Genomic DNA, 19121 nt, shown 5'->3' on the forward strand with positions numbered 1-19121 from the left:
TTGTCCTCCATGAGCTGCCACCATTGTCAGGGACGGATTAACGCACGGGCCTATAGGGCTTGGGCGCCGCGCTGCATTCTGGGACGTGGCGGCCATGTTGGTGGCCTCGCGAATGTAAACATACAGCAAGTTGAACGAGGAGAAGCGGCAGAATTGGGAGAATTAAAAGAAAGAAAAAGATGTTAAAATCCGGGAAAGGATGTGGAATTTACTGGGATACGTTAAACAGGGAAGCAGGGACCGGTATGTGGACAAAATCGGAACTATTAACGGTTTGGATCCATATGAAAAAAGAGTGAATAAAGAGCCTTTTAAGATAACAGCGTGGTTGTTGTGAGAGCACGATTTCATGCCAATCTGTAAGCAAAGTCACGTACGACCTAGCTTCACAAGTAGCTTAGTTAATGCAGCAGTTTTTGCTGTCAGCAGAGGGATAGCAACAGAAAGATGAATGTTGAAATTTTCCCGTATTTTGGGCGAGTAAACCGGGACATTTCCCTTATGTTCAATGTTGACTTAAGCTATATAAATTAATATTCAGATGTTATACTTCACTGTCGTATATATAAATGTCATTTATATGTCATGTATACACATTACTGAGGGGTTGAGGTTTGGTTTCCGATATTGAATAAAACATAATGAAGTTTTGTCCTTTTTAATGTAAATTACTTTTAATGTGTTACTTTATTATTAATACAGCAACGGTTTACCATGGTTGAAAAAATAACGACAAATTAATCAAATTAAGATACACGATTGAGAGAAAGTAAGTCTATAAACAGAGCGCAGCATGGAACGCAGCAGTAAAGGAGGCTATCAACATGGCCGCCACGACAAGTAATGACGTCACGACGCCCAAGCCCTATTAGGCACCGGACCAGCAGGGGGCCCTTGCAAATTTACTGCGTGTAAATTGATAATATATAATTTTTTTAATTTAATTTTACATGAAATGGTGCTAAATACAGTGAAATAAAGTGTTTTAATAAAGAAATAAACAACAAATAATTTTTACCAAATAAATAATCATAATGCATTTCATCACTGTTGAGCGAGTGATTTTTATCTGAATTTTTGAGGGAACTGGATTTCGATGACGTTGTGGAGAAGTTTTCCAGAAGGAAATCAGTAAAGATACCCATCAGCTTAGCTAAAACCAACGTTTTATATTAAAGGAAAACACCACAGTTTTTCAATATTTTACTTTGTTCTTACCTCAACTTAGACGAATGAATACATAACTATCTTTATTCAATGCATGCACTTAATCTTTGCACAGTGCGTCGTGAATGTGTTAGCATTTAGCCTAGCCCCATTCATTCCTTAGGATCCAAACAGGGATGAATTTAGAAGCCACCAAACACTTCCATGTTTTCCCTATTTAAAGACTGTTAAATGAGTAGTTACACCAGTAAGTATGGTAGCACAAAATATAACGTGGCCATTGTTTAAGGAGTTAAAAAATGAGAACTATATTGTATAGCGGAAGAGCACTTAATTTGCAGCACTTCTAAATTCATCCCTGTTTTGATCCTAAGGAATGAATAGGGCTAGGCTAAATGCTAACACAGTCACGACACACCAGGGTTTCCTGCAGCACTTTGCAGTTCGGGCAACCCTACCGCCTTAACTAGGTCGCCCAAAAAAAAAAAAACTTTCGTTGCACAAAAGTGCATCTAGGAGAATAGTGCGGACGCACTTCAAACTGCGAGCGGGCACACGCACCACACAGCCTAAATGAGAAAGACGTGGTCCGGACCGTCACTGTCTGGAGGATAACTAGCCAGTTTATAAAACAGCTAGAATAGCGCAGACGTGCTTTTTTATTTTGTTGTTTAAGCAACCTGCTAGCTAGGTTTCACGTGCCTGTTGATTCAATATAATTGTTGAGCGCTCTTGCTCACGTTATTTATGTGCATTATTTACATGCTACAGCAGTTACACTCCTTTAAGATAATGTAATTATTAGTGGGAAATAATCAGTTTTTACAATCTTCGCGCTATCTATCATTGTTCGCCAGACGTTCTACAAATCTGCTTCAGTTTGTGTTTATTAACCCTTTAGTTTCACTTCATCAGCTATTCCCGTTAGAGGAAAAAACATTTAATTCATAAATAATCTAATATGTGTTAATTTTCTGTCATAGTTTTTTCAAAATTAAGTTTTATTTGAGGGTTTTAAATAAAAATATTTTAATTTTCATCATGACGCGTACGCCCTGCCCCGCCCCTTTGATTGCCACACCCCGAAAACCCTACCCCCTTAACTAACAAATTTTCTGCGGGAAACCCTGCGCGCTGTACAAAGATTAAGTACACGCATTGAAAAAAGATAGGGGTGTATTCATTCGTTTAAGTTGAGGTAAGAACATAGTAACATATTGAAAAACGGTGGTGTTTCCCTTTAAGGTATTCCTGTCAGCTCTTGGCACCTTAAAACGCGCTGTCAGATGAGATTCTGTGAGACTACACCCTAATATGTCATGTTTAAAAGTTGGTTTAATAACTCTTAAGCGACTTAAATACGTTTTTTTGTGAAATTTAAACGTGTCCAGGTTAAAAAACCACAGACGCCCTATTGCTGTGCGCACACTGTGTTCTGAGTGAGTTCATCAGAAGGGGCGTACGATTTTGTTTCCCATGTTAAAGGCGCTCTAAGCGAATCTGTGTAACGTCACACTTTGTTGATGTTTGAACTGTTTTCAAACAAACGAGGGTTCCTCCCTTACGTGCTTTCATGAACGCGGCCAACCCCCAACCCCAAATCCTTCTTGTGGTTTATTGGCTGGAACACTTTGTTATGTTTCGTGATGGTAGGTTTGGCCACTGTGTTTTTATTGCAGTTTGCAAAGCCTGGGCTGTCTACAGAGATCATGTTTTTTTTACAGTTTGATCAGCGTTCAGGCAAGCAGATAGTGAGGAGATGTTTGCTGTATGTAACAAAAAATGTTTTATGGTCTAAAACGTGTGAATTCGCTTAGAGCACCTTTAATTGGTGTATTAAATCTATTTTTACTTATCTAAAGGACAGATTTCCAACGTTGAGAATGTTAACTTAAATAAAAAGCATATTTTACATGCGCAATTGTAAATCCTGTATGATGGTACAATACAGGTGGGGGGGCTGACCATCCGTCCCTGACCATTGTGCCTTTGAGTGCTTATTGTGCCTTAAGTAATGTGTTGTAAAATTTACCTGAGAAGGGATGAGGACAGACACAGGTGTAATTTCCCACTCCATCCACACAGATGGTGCCATTTTCACACTTGTTATCTACACAATCATCGACGTCTACCTCACAGAACTGACCGTCGTATCCCAGGGGACACGTACAGCTGGTGAGAGACATGTAAACATAGATGTGCATCTCTGTTGTTTATGTATAGCGGTGTGAATATTAGTACAACAACAGCAAGGGGCTTGTTTTCACCTGAAGCCTTTTCTTGCCTCTTTCGTGTTGCAAGTTCCTCCATTTACACATGGATTGCCTTCACAGGCGTCGATGGGAATATCACAGATTTTTCCCTAAACAAACACCAGCGCAGAGCAGAAATCATTCAGATGGTGCACTGCAGTCATACAGTATACTAAAGTTAAGGCAAAGACGTAGTATATGGTTTAATAAATATACACCTTAATAGAAAAAAATAACATTTACAGTAATGCAGACATTTTGAATGATTTAAAAGCAGAATGTGAAGCTTTTCTTAGGTGCCTTTAACTACTGTGTACTTATATAACAAACATTTTATGCAGTTATTGTGTACTAATGGATTGCTCTATGTAAGTTTAGGGTTGGGCATTAATGGGAGAGAAAGAGAGAGAGAGAGGGAGTAATTATAACTATTATAACTTCTATACGATTATTACCTTGTAACCCTGAGGACAGATGCATTTGTACAGATGTACAGGGTCATTGTGGCATCGGCCTTGATTTTGGCAGGGGTTCGAAGAACATGGACTGCATTTCCCAGACACAGATGGGTCCACAGGGCCTGATGAACATTAGAGAGCTCAAAAACTGTTTATAATAACCAATGGCTCCTTTATTTCTCTGTTCTCACCTGTGCATTGGAAATTATTGCCTGGCGTGGTAAGCAGCAGTTTTCCGTCCATCCCCTTTGGCCCAGCACAACGGGCGATACCAGGTTCCTTATACCCACTTTTCACCCAGTCAGACAGCCAACGCATACGACAGTCACAGTAGAGCGGGTTTGCACCGATGGCCCTTGATGATAAGAAATGCACGGATTTAAAACATCAATTTGTTGGTGTAATGAAAAAAAAAAAATCATAAATTATATTAATAAAAAAAAAAAAAAATCATAAATAAAATAAAATCATAATAAATAAAATAAAATCATAATAAATAAAATAAAATAAATAGAATAAAATCATAAATAAAATAAAATAATAAATAAAATAAAACACAACCAAATGAGGTGGATATTACTGAAATAAATTATTTCTAAAAAAGTATCCATATTTGTGGTCATTAAATCAAATTTCTTGTTAAATTTTTTTTTTATAAATATTAGGGCTGTCAATAGATTAGAGATTAATCGCATGATTTCATGAGTTAACTCGTGATTAATCGCAAATTAATCGCACATTTTTGTCTGTTCTAAATTTACCTAAATGTAACACTTTTCAAGTTTTTAATGCTCTAATCAGCATGGATTTGGTCAATATATATATGCTATATGCAAATGTATGTTTACAACAGCCTGTTTACATTTTAAACAGAACCATCAGCCATAGTTTTATATATGATTTTCCCTTTAGAAGACCTTGTTCTTTCTCCATTTCTGTTTGCTACTGCATCATTTGTGACCTGTGCTGGCAAATTGAGTTGGGATGAGCAAATTTTCAAAAAATTTTTATTTATATTTTAACATTCTCTATTAAAAAAACTCAAAACAATTGGAACAATTGTTGGAATCTGACAAAGCATGACAGAACTACACCTGTTTACCCAGAGCAAAAACAATATCAATACATATATGTTTTTCTTTTATTGTTTAATTTTGACATTGAGACAGACTGCTTTAAGATACTGTAGGCTAATGCAAGGGTTTAATATAATAATACACAACAGATACTTTTACTCAACAGTTAATCCAAACATTCACTTCAGATATAACAGATTATAGGTCATACCTGCGTGAATTCTTGTCAAAACAGATATTTTTAAAACTGTAATTTTGTGTTAGATGTCTATATATATCGTGGTCGCGCACTCGTGTATGTGCATGCGCTTCAGAAGTCAGACATCGCTTTTGAGTCTTATCACTCTTAATAACTCTTTTAACATCAATCAGGTCCCGAACTTTGTCTCTCTTAATAATTATTTTAACATCAAGCAAGTCCTGCAGTCGCTTTTCTATGATTTCTGAATGCTTTAAAAACGAAACCAAAAAGTGAAAGAAGAATCTTTGCTTTAGATTATGGATTTGGGACGGTACACCTCTCAGGAAAGGTGCAGATAAAGATTATTTTAGATCTTTAATGACCATTTAGAGCATTGGATTCGATAGACGAGAGATTAATGTTCTTATTTTTTTAAAAACCTCCGAATCATCTAGACAGCGCGGGTTACTTTCTGCGTCTCAATTCATCCAGCTGTGGGTCAAACAGAAATTGCGTGTTGCGTTAATCGTGCGTTAATAAAATTAGTGCCGTTAAAATGAATTTGCGTTAACGCGTTAATTTTGACAGCCCTAATAAATATATTTAAAGATGTGGGAAAGTAAAGGATTAGTCCATTTTCTTAAAAAAATCCAGATAATTTACTCATCACCATGTCATCCAAAATGTTGATGTCTTTCTTTGTTCAGTCGAGAAGAAATTATGTTTTTTAAGGAAAACATTCCAGGATTTTTCTCATTTTAATGGACTTTAATGGACACCAACACTTAACAGTTTTTTTTAACAGAGTTTCAAAGGACTCTAAATGATCCCAAACAAGGCATCTTATCTAGCGAAACGATTGTCATTTTTGACAAGAAAAATACAAAATATGCACTTTTAAACCACAACTTCTCGTCTATCTCCGGTCCTGTGATGCGCCAAGAGGTCACGGACGACGAATGCGAAACTACGCCCCAGTGTTCACAAGTGTGGAGAAAGAGGACCGTTCCGACGTTGTTGTATGTCGAATGATACAAATTAATGTCTTTGTGTCAGTTTATTGTTTACAATGGTCCGCAAATGTGCGTTTTATATATGTAACACGTGACCTCTCTACGTCACTAGGCAATTACGTGAGGTCGCGCTGGTGCCTCACAGGACCAGAGATATACGAGAAGTTGTGGTTTAAAAGTGCATATTTTCTATTTTTCTTGTCAAAATGACAATCGTTTTGCTAGATAAGACCCTTATGCCTCGTTTGGAATCATTTAGAGTCCTTTGAAACTCCGTTAAAAAAACTGTTAAGTGTTGAGTTAAGTGTTAAGTGTTGGGTTCCATTAAAGTTCATTAAAATGAGAAAAATCCTGAAATTATTTCCTCAAAAACAAAATTTCTTCTTGACTGAACAAAGAAAGACATCAACATTTTGGATGACATGGTGGTGAGTAAATTATCTGGATTTTTTTTAAAGAAAATGGACTAATCTTTAAGATCAACAATAAAAAAACTACAGTTTTATGAGAATTCTCTTTATAGTCTCATACATTTGTCACTGACTCTTATATATGTGCAAATGTAACAGTGTGTACAGAGATAACAGGTGCGACTCACAGGTGTGATAAAGATGCAGAATCTCTGAAGATTTCTTGGTGTAATTCGGAAATATTGTTGCCATGAAGAGAGCTGAGATAAACAGACAACAGCAAAGGGAAATAGATTGAGGAAAGGTCAAATGATCTTTACTGTTTAACAAATACGGCATAATACTTTCACAATCACAAAGAGTATTTTTAGGATTTCTGTAGCTCAAATTCAATACAATATAAAACATACAATATTCTAAAACACGCACAGGGAGTGCATACAATATAATAAAGCAGCCTATAGTAAATTCATTCAAAAAACAACTAAATGAAATGTAAATAATAGTATTTTCTTGTAACGCATATTATTTCAATATTATTATTATGCAGAAATATTTCTTGTTCTTTTTACAAATACTGTACAATACGTTTTAGAAAGAATATGCATAACTGTAGTACATCAATGCTAATATTTACATCAGCTTACATATAGGAAATAAAGTATGAGACACTTACAGCAATCGTAGAGAGGACAGACCTCCAAACACAAGAGGAGGAATACAGTTCAATGCATTGTAACTCAAGATTCTGTAATACACAAAAACACAAGCCGGATATCACAAAGAAGACATCTCTTATGTCATGTAATGCGGTTGTATGTATGGTAAACACTTACAGTGTGGTGAGCTGGCTCATGTTGGCGAAAGATGAGTTGGATAGGGAACTGATTTTATTGTTGCTCAAGTCCCTAAAATGTGTAAAGTACAAAAAGGTTTTAGTATCATATTAGTTTTATGCAATCAAACTGTATCTAGGAGTAAATAATAAATTAAAGTGTAATTAAAAATATATTAGTGATCCTAAATGCCGCCTTAAGGGGGCGTGCACACCAAAGCTTTTAAACGCGGGTGAAAATGCCGGGCGGAAATTTAATGGGTGCGGTCAACTGTGTGCTTTCCATCATTTATCATAATATTTCCTTTATCGTTTATCACAATACTTCTAAAATATTGTAAGACACATGTTTTGCTTATTTTAAGGTTTGTGAATACAAATATATTAGACGGATTGCCCCTTGAGGCTAAATGTAAAACTGCCATAATATAGCTAGAGCCATCAGGGGTCATGGTTCAAGTATAACACACTTACACGAGCTGAAGGTGCTTAAATGTTGAAAGCTCTTTGGGTACCGCAACAAACTGATTCCCATCCAGGTATCTATGGAGACAGGAAGTGCATCATTGAGTTAATGAGATACGGAAATGTTGCCAGACAGGAATCTCAAAGCATTTGCATAAACTCTAGCCTTCCGCCCACCCCTGAATATGACTCACAGTTCAGTGACGTTGTGTGGGACGCCATGGGGTAGGCCAACCAAGTGTTTGTTACTGCAACGCACCACAGTATCCACACAATTGCACTCCTCTGGACACTCCGGCTTGGGGACACAGCCAGTGTTGTCTTCAACTATAGCTTCAAGTGAAGAGAGAGATGCGTGTTTGGACAAACAGTCATGCACTGCAGTTGATAGGATATTTGGGGTGCTTGCTATCATATCCACTGGTCATCCAGACTTCAAACAGTTTTGACAAATGTCATAACTTCTTCAGTATTTGGAAATTGTTTTACGTAAATTATAATTATAAAAAGGTTAGGGAGAAAGATATACCAAAAATATTGTAAATGCAATCCTATAGCAATGATTTTGAATGAATAATCAAAGTTTTAGGTTGATGCAAATAGCAGACAGCTTGGCAAGACAGAGAGTTATGCTTTCTTTACCCAAAAACTAATGTGAAATGTATGTTGGTTGTATAATTCTTAGTTTTAAACCTATTTTAATATAATTTAAAAAGATCTTATGAACTTAAAGGCACAATATGTAGGAATTCACCACTTGAAGTCATACTTTCAAAACAATAACAAAAGCGAAGCTTAAAGAGACACTCCACTTTTTTGAAAATATGCTAATGTTCCAGCTCCCCTAGAGTTAAACATTTGATTATTACTGTTTTGAAATCCATTCAGACAATCTCTTGGCGGTAACACTTTTAGCATAGCTTAGCATAATCCATTGAATCTGATTAGACAATTAGCATCGTACTAAGAAATAACCAAAGAGTTTCAATATTTTCCCTATTTAAAACTTGACTTTTCTGTAGTTACATCACGTACTAGTTACATCATGTACATGTTTTCTAGGTCGATATAGACTAAATTTGGCGTAACTATCAAGGACTTTGTTGCAGTACCATGGCTGCAGGAGGCGCAATGATATTGCACAGCACCTGAAAATAGGCCCCTTGGTTACTTTCAATAGCAGAGCACTATTTTCTAATGTTACAGAAACAAAGTCCTTGATTATTACGCCAGAATGAGAGTATAGTTCCTATAGCCATATCGGCCTAGAAAATCGCAACTTTGAATTTTCCATCGGTCTTAGTAGACAATGTAACTACAGATGAGTCAGGTTTGGGAAAAATATCAAAACTCTTTGGTCATTTTTGAGCGCGATGCTAATGGTCTAATCAGATTCAATAGATTATGCTAAGCTATGCAAAAAGTTATTTATATTACATTATTATGTATATGTATGCCATCATAATGAATTAGCTGCAAGACACAACAACTGTATGCTAGATGCTGTAAATTAAAACCACCACTTGTCATTCATAAAACCACATTGGTTTTGCCATAAGAATATTCGAGAATAGCACGGATATTACTTCATTGATAGTCGAAAATGACAAGGGACGAGACATTATTTAAAATAGGATTTACAAATCCTTGGGAACTTTTGGGATAATGTAAGTACACAACTGCATGCAATAAATCACACAATGCAAGTGTTTTTTCGACTAAATTTCTACATACTGTATTGTGGCTTTAAAGCATTATCATAACGCATATTGCATTCATTATGAAGTTATGGTATATACATTCTTGTCAGTATCTTGTAGGCCTAGAAAACATCAAAAAAGCGATGATTCAACATTGTGTTGCGATCAGATTAACAACAACACAGTTACCTTCTGCGATATTAAACTGCTATTATTATTTAAAGGTGGGGTGCAATCTCTGAAAGCCGATGTTGACATTTGAAATCATCTAAACAAACACACCCCTACCCCAATAGAATCTGGACCTTCTTTTTATAGACCCACCCCAAACATACGCAAACCCAGGCAACAATGTTGGTAAGTAGACACGCCCCTTACTGCTGATTGGCTACAAGTGTGTTTTGGTACTGGGCTCGACTTGAAAGCGTTTCTCAATATCGTGCGCCCCGCCTTTAAGTAGCTAGCACTAAAGTAGCTCGAACTGATTTTGCCAAGTGGTTGATGTCCTCAGGGCAACATTTTTCTAAATAAAACCTAAACCCACCCCAAACCCCAACCATAACCAATTCCTAAAATCAGAGGGACATGATTAGTAAAAAAATGGTCTAGAAAAAGCTAATCCGGGTTGTAAGCTTAAACTTAAAACAAACTGTAAACTTATTTCTGAAATCTGACTGGTTGATTGAAATGTTGTCCATAATGTTGCCCAACCACTTGGCAAAATCAGGAGAGCCCACTAAAGTTGCTAGAAACAAAGCATTTTGAAGCTTTGAAATAAACACAACCACTTGCCCATAAGTACTTTAAATGATTGTCCGCTAAACCACTTTTAGCAGCTATCCATTAAGAAATGCAACTTTGCAAAATTGAGCTTGAGTAGTTAGAAGTGTCACGCGCTTGTAAATAATATGTTTTGAAAGTGAACTTTACCTTTGTCACAGCGGAAGTCAGGCTTTGCCACATCCTGCAACGGGATCTCTCTCAGAAAAGGAGGGTTCTGACAGCGAGGATTCCCTGTCACAATCTGCCGAGAGCGAAGCCATTCTCCCAACCAAGACAGACGACAATCGCAATTAAAAGGGTTTGCCAGCAGGTTTCTAAAGAAGATTACAGGGACGACGTTGGAAACAAGTAAATTTCAATTTTCCAAATATTAAAAAATTCAGTAGTGAGAACAAACGTTCATTACAGGGTAGAGAGGTTTGGTAATGTGTCGAACGCTCCTGGCATGATTGTGGTAAGCTGGTTGTCGTAGAGCGAGAGCAGACGAACGTTTTGAAGGCCAGCAAAGCTGCTGTTGTGGATGCAACGGATGTGATTATTCCTGAGCATCCTAACAAAAATAGAAATAAAGGGTTTTAGAGTACAGGCTAAGCTAAAGTACACACATCTGTTAGCTATGCTAACTGTAAAACTGATCAAATGAAACTTGCAGCATGCGTAATCCGTCCATTCCCCGGAACATTCCTCCACGCACGGACACCAAGTGATTGGCAGTCAGGTGAAGTTCAACCACAGACGACGCACCATCGAAAGCTCCATCTTCAATCTCAGAGATTTTATTGTTGCTAAGGTTTCTGAGGCAAACCAAGAAAATTATTACTTTGTATTGTTTTATTAGGTTTTGTATTACATATGTATGTCAAACTCACATTTTCTTCAGATGTGTTAGGGACCGAAACAGTCCTGTTGCCTCCAGGATGGACAGGTCGTTGTTATTAAGACGACTAAAAGAAAGAAGATGAGAGAGAGAGAGGTGAGCTGACTTGCTGTTAACTTTCTAACACAAATGAAACCTTCACACAGTAATTCTGGTAAATTACCATGAATTTACCAGAATGAATTTACCAGTAAATACAAAAATGTGCTGTTCACACATGCAGGGACGTTCCGTCTTATAACCAGTAATGCTGCATTTACACCAGCCACGGTAGAGGCATCAAGCGCGAGTAATTTGAACGTTAAGTCAATGTGAAGAAGCATCTAGACGCGATTCCGCCTCATCACGCGAAACTGCCGCCGTACACGTGAATGGTGCTTTTTGTGCATTTTGCGTTTCACACAAATTTGCGTCTGACACCCGAGTTGAAAATTTTGAACTTTGGCAGATTTTCACGCCACGTTAACCAATTAGGAGCATGCTTGCTGCTGTGGCGGCAGCCCCACCCGGAGTCACTCATTCAACATGGAGGAACGCTTGATATTGTCCGTGAGCAGTCACCCGGAGCTATACGACACAAGTTCTTATTACTATAGAGGAGACAGGAATAAAAAGGACCTCGCTTGGAAGAGTGTCAGTGAGGACATTGGGGAACCTGGTAAGTTGTAAATACACATTTCACTTTTGAGTCACCTGACCTTTATTGGCCCGCGGCATTCCCGCCGTTTTTTCCCCCTATAGTAAGGTGACGAAATACAAACTGGTAACTCTCTCGATAAATGCACAATCAACATCAGCCATCTTGCAAACAGACAACCGCATAGCTCTTGCCCCTCCCACAAGAAGCGGATTTTGCCTCTGACGCGCATCAAATGATTGCTTTTTCCGCACGTCTACTTCGCCCTAGACGCACAAATGCATTCAAACTGTTCACATTTTTCGTTCACACATACCGCTTACCGGTAAATTAATGGCAATCTTACAACCTCTCTTACTGGTAAATTGGCAGCATTGATTTACCGGAAATGTTTTGTTCACACATGACCTGTTAACTGCAATTTACTAGTAAATTACCAGTAAAGACTGTATGTGTGAAAGGAACTTATGACTATGTTCACACTATTCATTTAAATTAGATTTTTGTGCATATTTTCAGTTCCTCTAGAAAAACGTGATTATGCGATTGCGTAATTCAATGCATAATTAGCCAAAGTCTGCATATTATGTGGGGGCCGCATTTTTCATATACGTCGCACTTTCACCATAAATGACAGATTTATGGGCACAAAATATGCGGGGCTTGCATGATTTCATAATCGTAGCAAAAAGGCACTTAGCACAAAGCGCAGCCATGTGCCATGGGAACGTTATGAAGTGACACGATTATGTGACGTGAACATCACTGAAAAGCTGCAAAAGCTGCAAACAGTTTTTGCAAGTTCCCGCAATTTCAAAGCTTAAATATCCCGCATATTCCATCGCATTTTTTAAGAAAACGTGCTGCAAGATCAAGGATTTTTGCCCGCAAAAAAAAAACGTGTTTTTCTGGAATTTTCTGGATTGATCGGCTTTCGAGTCTCATGGTATACTGATGTCATACGACTCTCTGTCTGTGCATTGCCACATGAATTTAAACACTTAGGGGGCGTGTACACCAAAGCACTGAAAACGGCAGGCGGATGCCAACTGTTGGTGCTTGCCAGCTTTTTTTTAGCTGTGTGCTGTTGTTGCTATGATACTTCTTCTTTGTTTATCAGTAGTTGAACAATGCACCAGTTGGTGACATTGACGAGCTGAGGAAAAACCACAGAGTGTCTGCGCTCAGCGTGGACAAAACCCGCCAGCAGCTGCCGTTTTTGAAAAGCACGGCACTTCCATTGGAAACAATTGAAAACATATGCCGGCGTAAACCCCTTGGGTGCACGGCCCCATAATGTCTTCTTACAATATGACAATGTATAGTCGTGGTTCTGGACTACTACCTCTAATGAAGCAACAGCAGAAACATGGGAGGCTACATCTCTGCCGTCTTCACTCACACATAGACAATAACACAACAACCTTGCTTTTCACGTAACAACGTCTGACATGCTTATTTTTTACGCGATGTGTGAACGTGAAGTAAGTAAAAAGCTATCAGAGCCAAATCCGATCAGAGAAATAAAAAGGATTTCCAGAAATGCGATTTCAACCCATGTGAATGTAGCTTGAAATGGATTTGTAAAAATAAATCAGATTTCTTTTTTGCCGTCCACATATATAACTGATTTTAATGGGATATTTAGAAAAATTGGATTTGGACTGATAGTGTGAATTGAATCGAATCAACTCACAGTTGATGTCGATGGTTTTGGGGTTAGCATGCTGCTAAGCTAACAGTGCAGCTTTAGGCTAACAGGCATAAAGAATCACACAAATTTGTGTCATCAAGACATTACAGTATAAAATACATTTTATATAAACTCAAAATGTCTTTGATGTTCAATCCAAGATGGCCGACGGTTGCAATGGATCCTAAGAGTAAACGGACTCCAAAAGATGGCGTTCACCCCTGAAAAGCCTTAAGAGAATGCTTATAATTCCTTTAAATGCATTTTCTATGTTGCAAGGTGTTTATTATTCCTTTAAATATAAGTGTGTGCTCTTACAGTTCAGTAGTAGAGAGTGGCAGGTGCTCTGGGAACTTGGTAAGACGCAAATTCGAGCAGTCCACTACAGTAGCTTCACAGCGACATTTTGGTGGACACACAGGCTTGCTGTTACAGTCCTTATTCAAGCGCGTGTCCTCCGCACCTGAGGCAAATACACAGAGGCATTTAGGCACTATTATTCCTGTAGGGTACCATAATCTCATGGCAAGTCATGGTGTGTTTTAGTCACGAAAAATGTGATTAATTTATTTGTGTCCATGGCACGAAATTCAGCTTTTTTGTGCCTTAAGCATGAATGTATTTTTCTTGTCACTCTATACATTTTTCATGTTCGTGGCACAACTTTCTTTTTTGTTTCATTTATGTACTATTTTCTCATTTTTTTACTTCCTATTTTTAAATCATTGTCGCTTGGGGTTGGAGTTAGATTTGGGGTTTGGGTTAAGATGTACTATTATGTATTGGTATCTGCATGTTTTTTTTCCGCTTTTAAAACTATTCTCGCCTGGAGTTGGGTTTAGAGATGGGGTTTGGGTTAGTATGTCTAAAAAAAGGAAACAGAAAGTGATTCTAACCCCAATCTCAATCAACAATGGTAAGAAAATAGGAAAACACAATGAGAAAACGATACATAAAATGACACAAAAAAGAAAGTTGTGCCATGGACACGAAAAACTATTTATAGGAATTTGTGCGAGTGTCACGAAAAAAGCTGAATTTCGTGCCATGGACATAAAAAGGTGAATCCAATTTTTTCGGACTATAACACTGTTTTTGGGAGACAACAGTAAGAGGAACTTGACAAAAACAACTCACCTGGAATGTGGTACTGTTCCTTGGCTGCTTTGGCGATGCGTGCAAAAATAAGAAACAGGAAAAATACAGCTGTTATCAACCACGATGATGATAACATGATTCACCTAAATGGCAGCAAAGATGAAGAATGGACAAAAAACATGGGTCTCCAAAGTGTTTTCAAGCTAGGGGTGGGCGATATGACCAAAATCTTTTATCACGATAGGATTCAATTTTTTATCATGATAACGATATGTATCACGGTAGAGTTTTTTTATGTTTTAATAAGGTTTTTTGTTATTAAAATCTTTAATACCATAAAAATTTTCATAATTCTCACAAACCATACAAGCATAAAAAGGAGATAAAAACAAAACAAAACTCAAGCTCTCTGAAGATAAACAGTCAATGATAAAGGAATGATAATAAATAATTATGTGTGTATGTGTATATATATATATTATTTAAAGTAGAAAAGTGATTTAGTCAAGAGCAGTGAGAGATTTTCTCTCAATGCTGTTTAATAAACATGAGTGACAGACAGGAGCAATATTAGGTAACTTTCCCTTTAAGACCAGATCCAATAAAGCCTACTGTTACTGTGGGTTCACACCAGACGCGAGTTCGATTTGCGAGAGTAGATTACATACAAATCAATGCAAAGACGTGACCTTGTGTGAGGCGATGGGAATGACGCGATATGGACAGTGCGTTTGCCGCAAAAACAGGCGCTATTTGCCTCAAACGTGTATTCGCCCAAGTTGAAAATATTCAACTCAACGAAAAATTTGCATGACACGAACTTCAATCCCGCAAGTAATCTAGAGCAGTGGTTCTCAAACTGGGGTCCGGGGCCCTAAGGGGGGCCGCGAGATGGTGCCAGGGGGGCCCCAGTTTTATGACATTTTATAAAATACATTCATTTATCATGAATTCTGTGTAATTAAACATAAAAAAAAATAAGGCTACTAACCAACAGCACTACTTTGTATAACTTAATATGTTTTGTTTAATTAAAATGTTACATTTTAGAACAGTTTTTGTCATAAATTTCTTTGGGGGGGGGCCCACAGGAATGCACCGTACACAAGGGGGGCCGCACGCGGAAAAAGTTTGAGAACCACTGATCTAGAGCGAGTAACGCAATGCTCCGCGTTTGGTGTGTACGTAGCATTACACATGCATTTTCTCTTTTAGCTGTTCACTTTCTCTTAAGCCCTAAATGGTCGTGTTTATGAGGATACTTGCAAAGACGAGAATTTGACGCATAAGGCCAATAAAGCGGGAAAAATGCTCACGATCTTAATGAGCAGAGGTTGCGCGACTTGCACACTCCTCACACACAGAAAGAGTGCACGCATACACTGCAAAAAATTATTTTTAAGAAAAATTTTCTTAGTATTTTTTGTCTTTTTTTCAGTAAAGATATCTAGAAATTCTTAAATTAAGATGTATTTTCTTGATGAGCAAAACGACCCAAGAAAATAAGTCTAGTTTTTAGACCAAAAATATCAAATTTAAAGCAACACTATGTAGTTTCCATGTAAAAATGACTTACAGCTCCCCCATGTGGTTGAAAAGCGCAACAGTGCCTGGTATCAGACCCTCTTCTTCTGCAGGCAGGGGGAGGGGCGGGGCTATGTGCTCTACCCTCCACTGCCACTTTCAGAGTGTGCTTGTAGCAACTAGGAGGCTGCTCAGGTTGCAGCAACAGTACAATTTGTCCAGTAAAAAGTTGTTCTATCACTGAAATACTTTTTGAGACAATATTTAAAGGTAAAAAAACTACATAGTGTTGCTTTAAGTGACTTTGTGCATAAAACAAGGAAACAAATCTGCTGATGCGGTAAGCAAAAAATCTTAAAAAACATTTTTCTTAACACTAAATCCAAGAAAAATTCAAGAAAAATTTGCTTTCAATTAAATTTGATATTTTTGGTCTAAAATCTAGACTTATTTTCTTGGGTCGTTTTGCTCATCAAGAAAAAGCATCTTAATTTAAGAATTTTTAGATATTTTTACTGAAAACAAGACAAAAATACTAAGAATTTTTGTTAAATATTTTTTTGCAGTGTATAGATCTGTTGTTTGTTTCAATGGCTTAAAATAACTTGTTTTAAAACAGCGGTGCTTAAATACGTGTACAAATGTTACATTTTCGTGACCACGATATAGACGATAGTCCAAAATCTCTACACTGCAAAAAAAGATTTTCAAAAAAAAATCTTAGTATTTTTGTCTTGTTTTCAGTAAAAATATCGAAAAATTCTTAAATTAAGATGCTCTTTCTTGATGAGCACAACGACCCAAGAAAATCGTTTTGCTCATCAAGAAAAAGCATCTTAATTTAAGAATTTTTAGCGTTTTTTTTTTTACTGAAAACAAGACAAAAATACTAAGATTTTTTTTTCTTAAATCATTTTTTGCAGTGTACCGGTTGAGAAATTTGTCTACCGGTTTATCGCCCGCCCCTATTTCGAGCCTACACAGCTATCATATTTAGTGGACAAACAGTACGGTTTTACTCACTACTTATTATTATTATTATTATTATTATTATTATTATTATTACTACTCATGTATATTGGCACCATAATACAGGGTTAAACCACCAAAATTGGTACTAACGTTGCTTTGGGACAATGTTTCATAACCCACGGTTAAAAGAAAAAGAAGATAAACTCTTATTGTTTGTGTTTTTTACCTGAACATCGAAACTTCTTGCTTTTAATTTGACTGATGCGTTTGTTGGCGAGACGTCGCGGGCTCGAGCAGCGTGCACCGCTGGTCTCAATCGGGTTGGAGCGCAAAAAATCGGCCAGCCACTTTAAACTGCAGTCACAGACGAATGGATTCTGAGCCAAGTGTCTGCAAGAAACAATAAAATTCATGTCTTGGTTATAGCAAATAGCTGTGTGTATAGTCTAGCAATATGGAAACTGAAACACATTTCTTACAATGTCTGGATGGATTTCAGTGGAGCAAATGTCCCTTTGGCTAAAGTCTGGATCTTATTGTCATACAGAGACAATAGAGACAGGTTTTCCAGGTCCTGGAAGACGTTTACACGAACGCAGTGGATTTTATTGGCATTTAATAGTCTGAAAGAAAGACAGAGATCGGTCAAAAACACACAGGCGGCCCCAACACTATAATGATGACTGCCTGGCTGGCAGTTTTTAAAGTGCTGCCTTCCCAGACCATTAAGCAACGCCGTTAAGACATTTCTCATAGGCGGTAAATGTGCATTGGCTTACAGTGAGTATTAGAGGTGACCGTAGGATAACACATCAAGCATTTCAGTACTTACAGTAATTCTAATGCGCTCAATCCGTCAAAAACACCTCGAGGCAGATCTGTAATCTTATTTCCATAAAGAACCCTGTGAAAAAAAACACACTAACATCAGATATCACAGTGCTGATAAACTGTCTCAATTGTATCAAGGCTGCAGGGCTCAACGCAGATTTCATAAGAAATGATTCAGATGTGTGCTTCCACATAAAATTTACATACAAATAAAAAATGCATGAAGTCCGCACAAAGCCATATTAAAGGATAATTCCGGTATTTAACACTTTGAGTCTCATTTCTGGTTTGTTTTGGATGAACTACAGTGATGGACACAGAAATTTTGACAATGGGTCGTGTCTTGAGTTTTTGACTCGTTTAGAAGCGTCTCTTGACTGCTTCAGAATGGAAGTCAATGGCCATGCACAAACATGTCATTAAAACAACACTTAACGTTCATTTTTAAAACTGTACTACTCACCGAGTGGTTCGTGGTGTTCGTTGATGATTAAAAACAAGTTGTGTAGCGAAATACAGTTTCTGTCGTGTTTTATTTGGCATTTTGTAAAATTCCATTGACTTCTCTGGAAGACTCATTGCACGCTGATATATTACTCCGCCGCCGGGAAACAGAAAAGGGTCTATTTGTGTGGTTGTAGTTTTTTCGCTCGGTTTCTCTCAGAAGAAATTTTTCCCATATTTGTAGGGCTGGACCAGAATATTTGAATATTCATTCCGTGGGTTGACATTCGATTTTCAGTTTTGAGATTCGAATATATATATATATATATATAAATATTTTACAGCGTTAATGCAGAGCTTTTGCCAAGCAGGAAGTGCGCTTCATGCTCCCGCTCTATAGGTGGCGCAGAGAGACCAACATCCATAGCCAACAGCCACCAAACGGCACCAGTGGAAGAGATCGCCTCAAACGGAAAGCGCGCTTCCTGCTTTGGCATTCACGCTAAACATATTGGATGGTGTAAGTGTTATAAATAAACTTGATTTTGAAAGTATGCTACCGTTTTATTACAGTTTGTTGGACTACGTTCTTTCATGCTTCAGACTCAAATATAGAGCGGAAGTATATACGCAGTTGTGAGGTTTCTGAAAAAATAGTTCCACTATAGCAAATAACACGGATTGAAATCATACATTGTGCCAATA

At 37.5% G+C, this 19121-nt stretch overlaps 1 protein-coding gene across 1 annotated transcript in view; it reads right to left on the reverse strand.

Annotated features, from left to right (window-relative positions):
* Positions 1-19121, reverse strand: part of slit1b (slit homolog 1b (Drosophila)) — a 75912-nt gene that overhangs the window by 8629 nt on the left and 48162 nt on the right. The window contains exons 12-29 of the mRNA XM_073861455.1: positions 17974-18045; positions 17621-17764; positions 17368-17531; positions 14685-14708; positions 13866-14010; positions 11210-11284; positions 10991-11134; positions 10747-10890; positions 10488-10654; positions 8052-8190; positions 7867-7935; positions 7394-7465; positions 7234-7305; positions 6746-6817; positions 4069-4232; positions 3875-3999; positions 3435-3529; positions 3200-3339 (exon numbers count right to left, since the gene is read on the reverse strand). Of these exons, the coding sequence (XP_073717556.1) occupies positions 3200-3339; positions 3435-3529; positions 3875-3999; positions 4069-4232; positions 6746-6817; positions 7234-7305; positions 7394-7465; positions 7867-7935; positions 8052-8190; positions 10488-10654; positions 10747-10890; positions 10991-11134; positions 11210-11284; positions 13866-14010; positions 14685-14708; positions 17368-17531; positions 17621-17764; positions 17974-18045 (2027 nt within the window). The remainder of the gene's footprint in view (positions 1-3199; positions 3340-3434; positions 3530-3874; positions 4000-4068; positions 4233-6745; positions 6818-7233; positions 7306-7393; positions 7466-7866; positions 7936-8051; positions 8191-10487; positions 10655-10746; positions 10891-10990; positions 11135-11209; positions 11285-13865; positions 14011-14684; positions 14709-17367; positions 17532-17620; positions 17765-17973; positions 18046-19121) is intronic.

Source organism: Misgurnus anguillicaudatus, chromosome 23 (genome assembly GCF_027580225.2).
Source record: "Misgurnus anguillicaudatus chromosome 23, ASM2758022v2, whole genome shotgun sequence".
In the NCBI taxonomy this organism is placed as follows: Eukaryota; Metazoa; Chordata; class Actinopteri; order Cypriniformes; family Cobitidae; genus Misgurnus; species Misgurnus anguillicaudatus.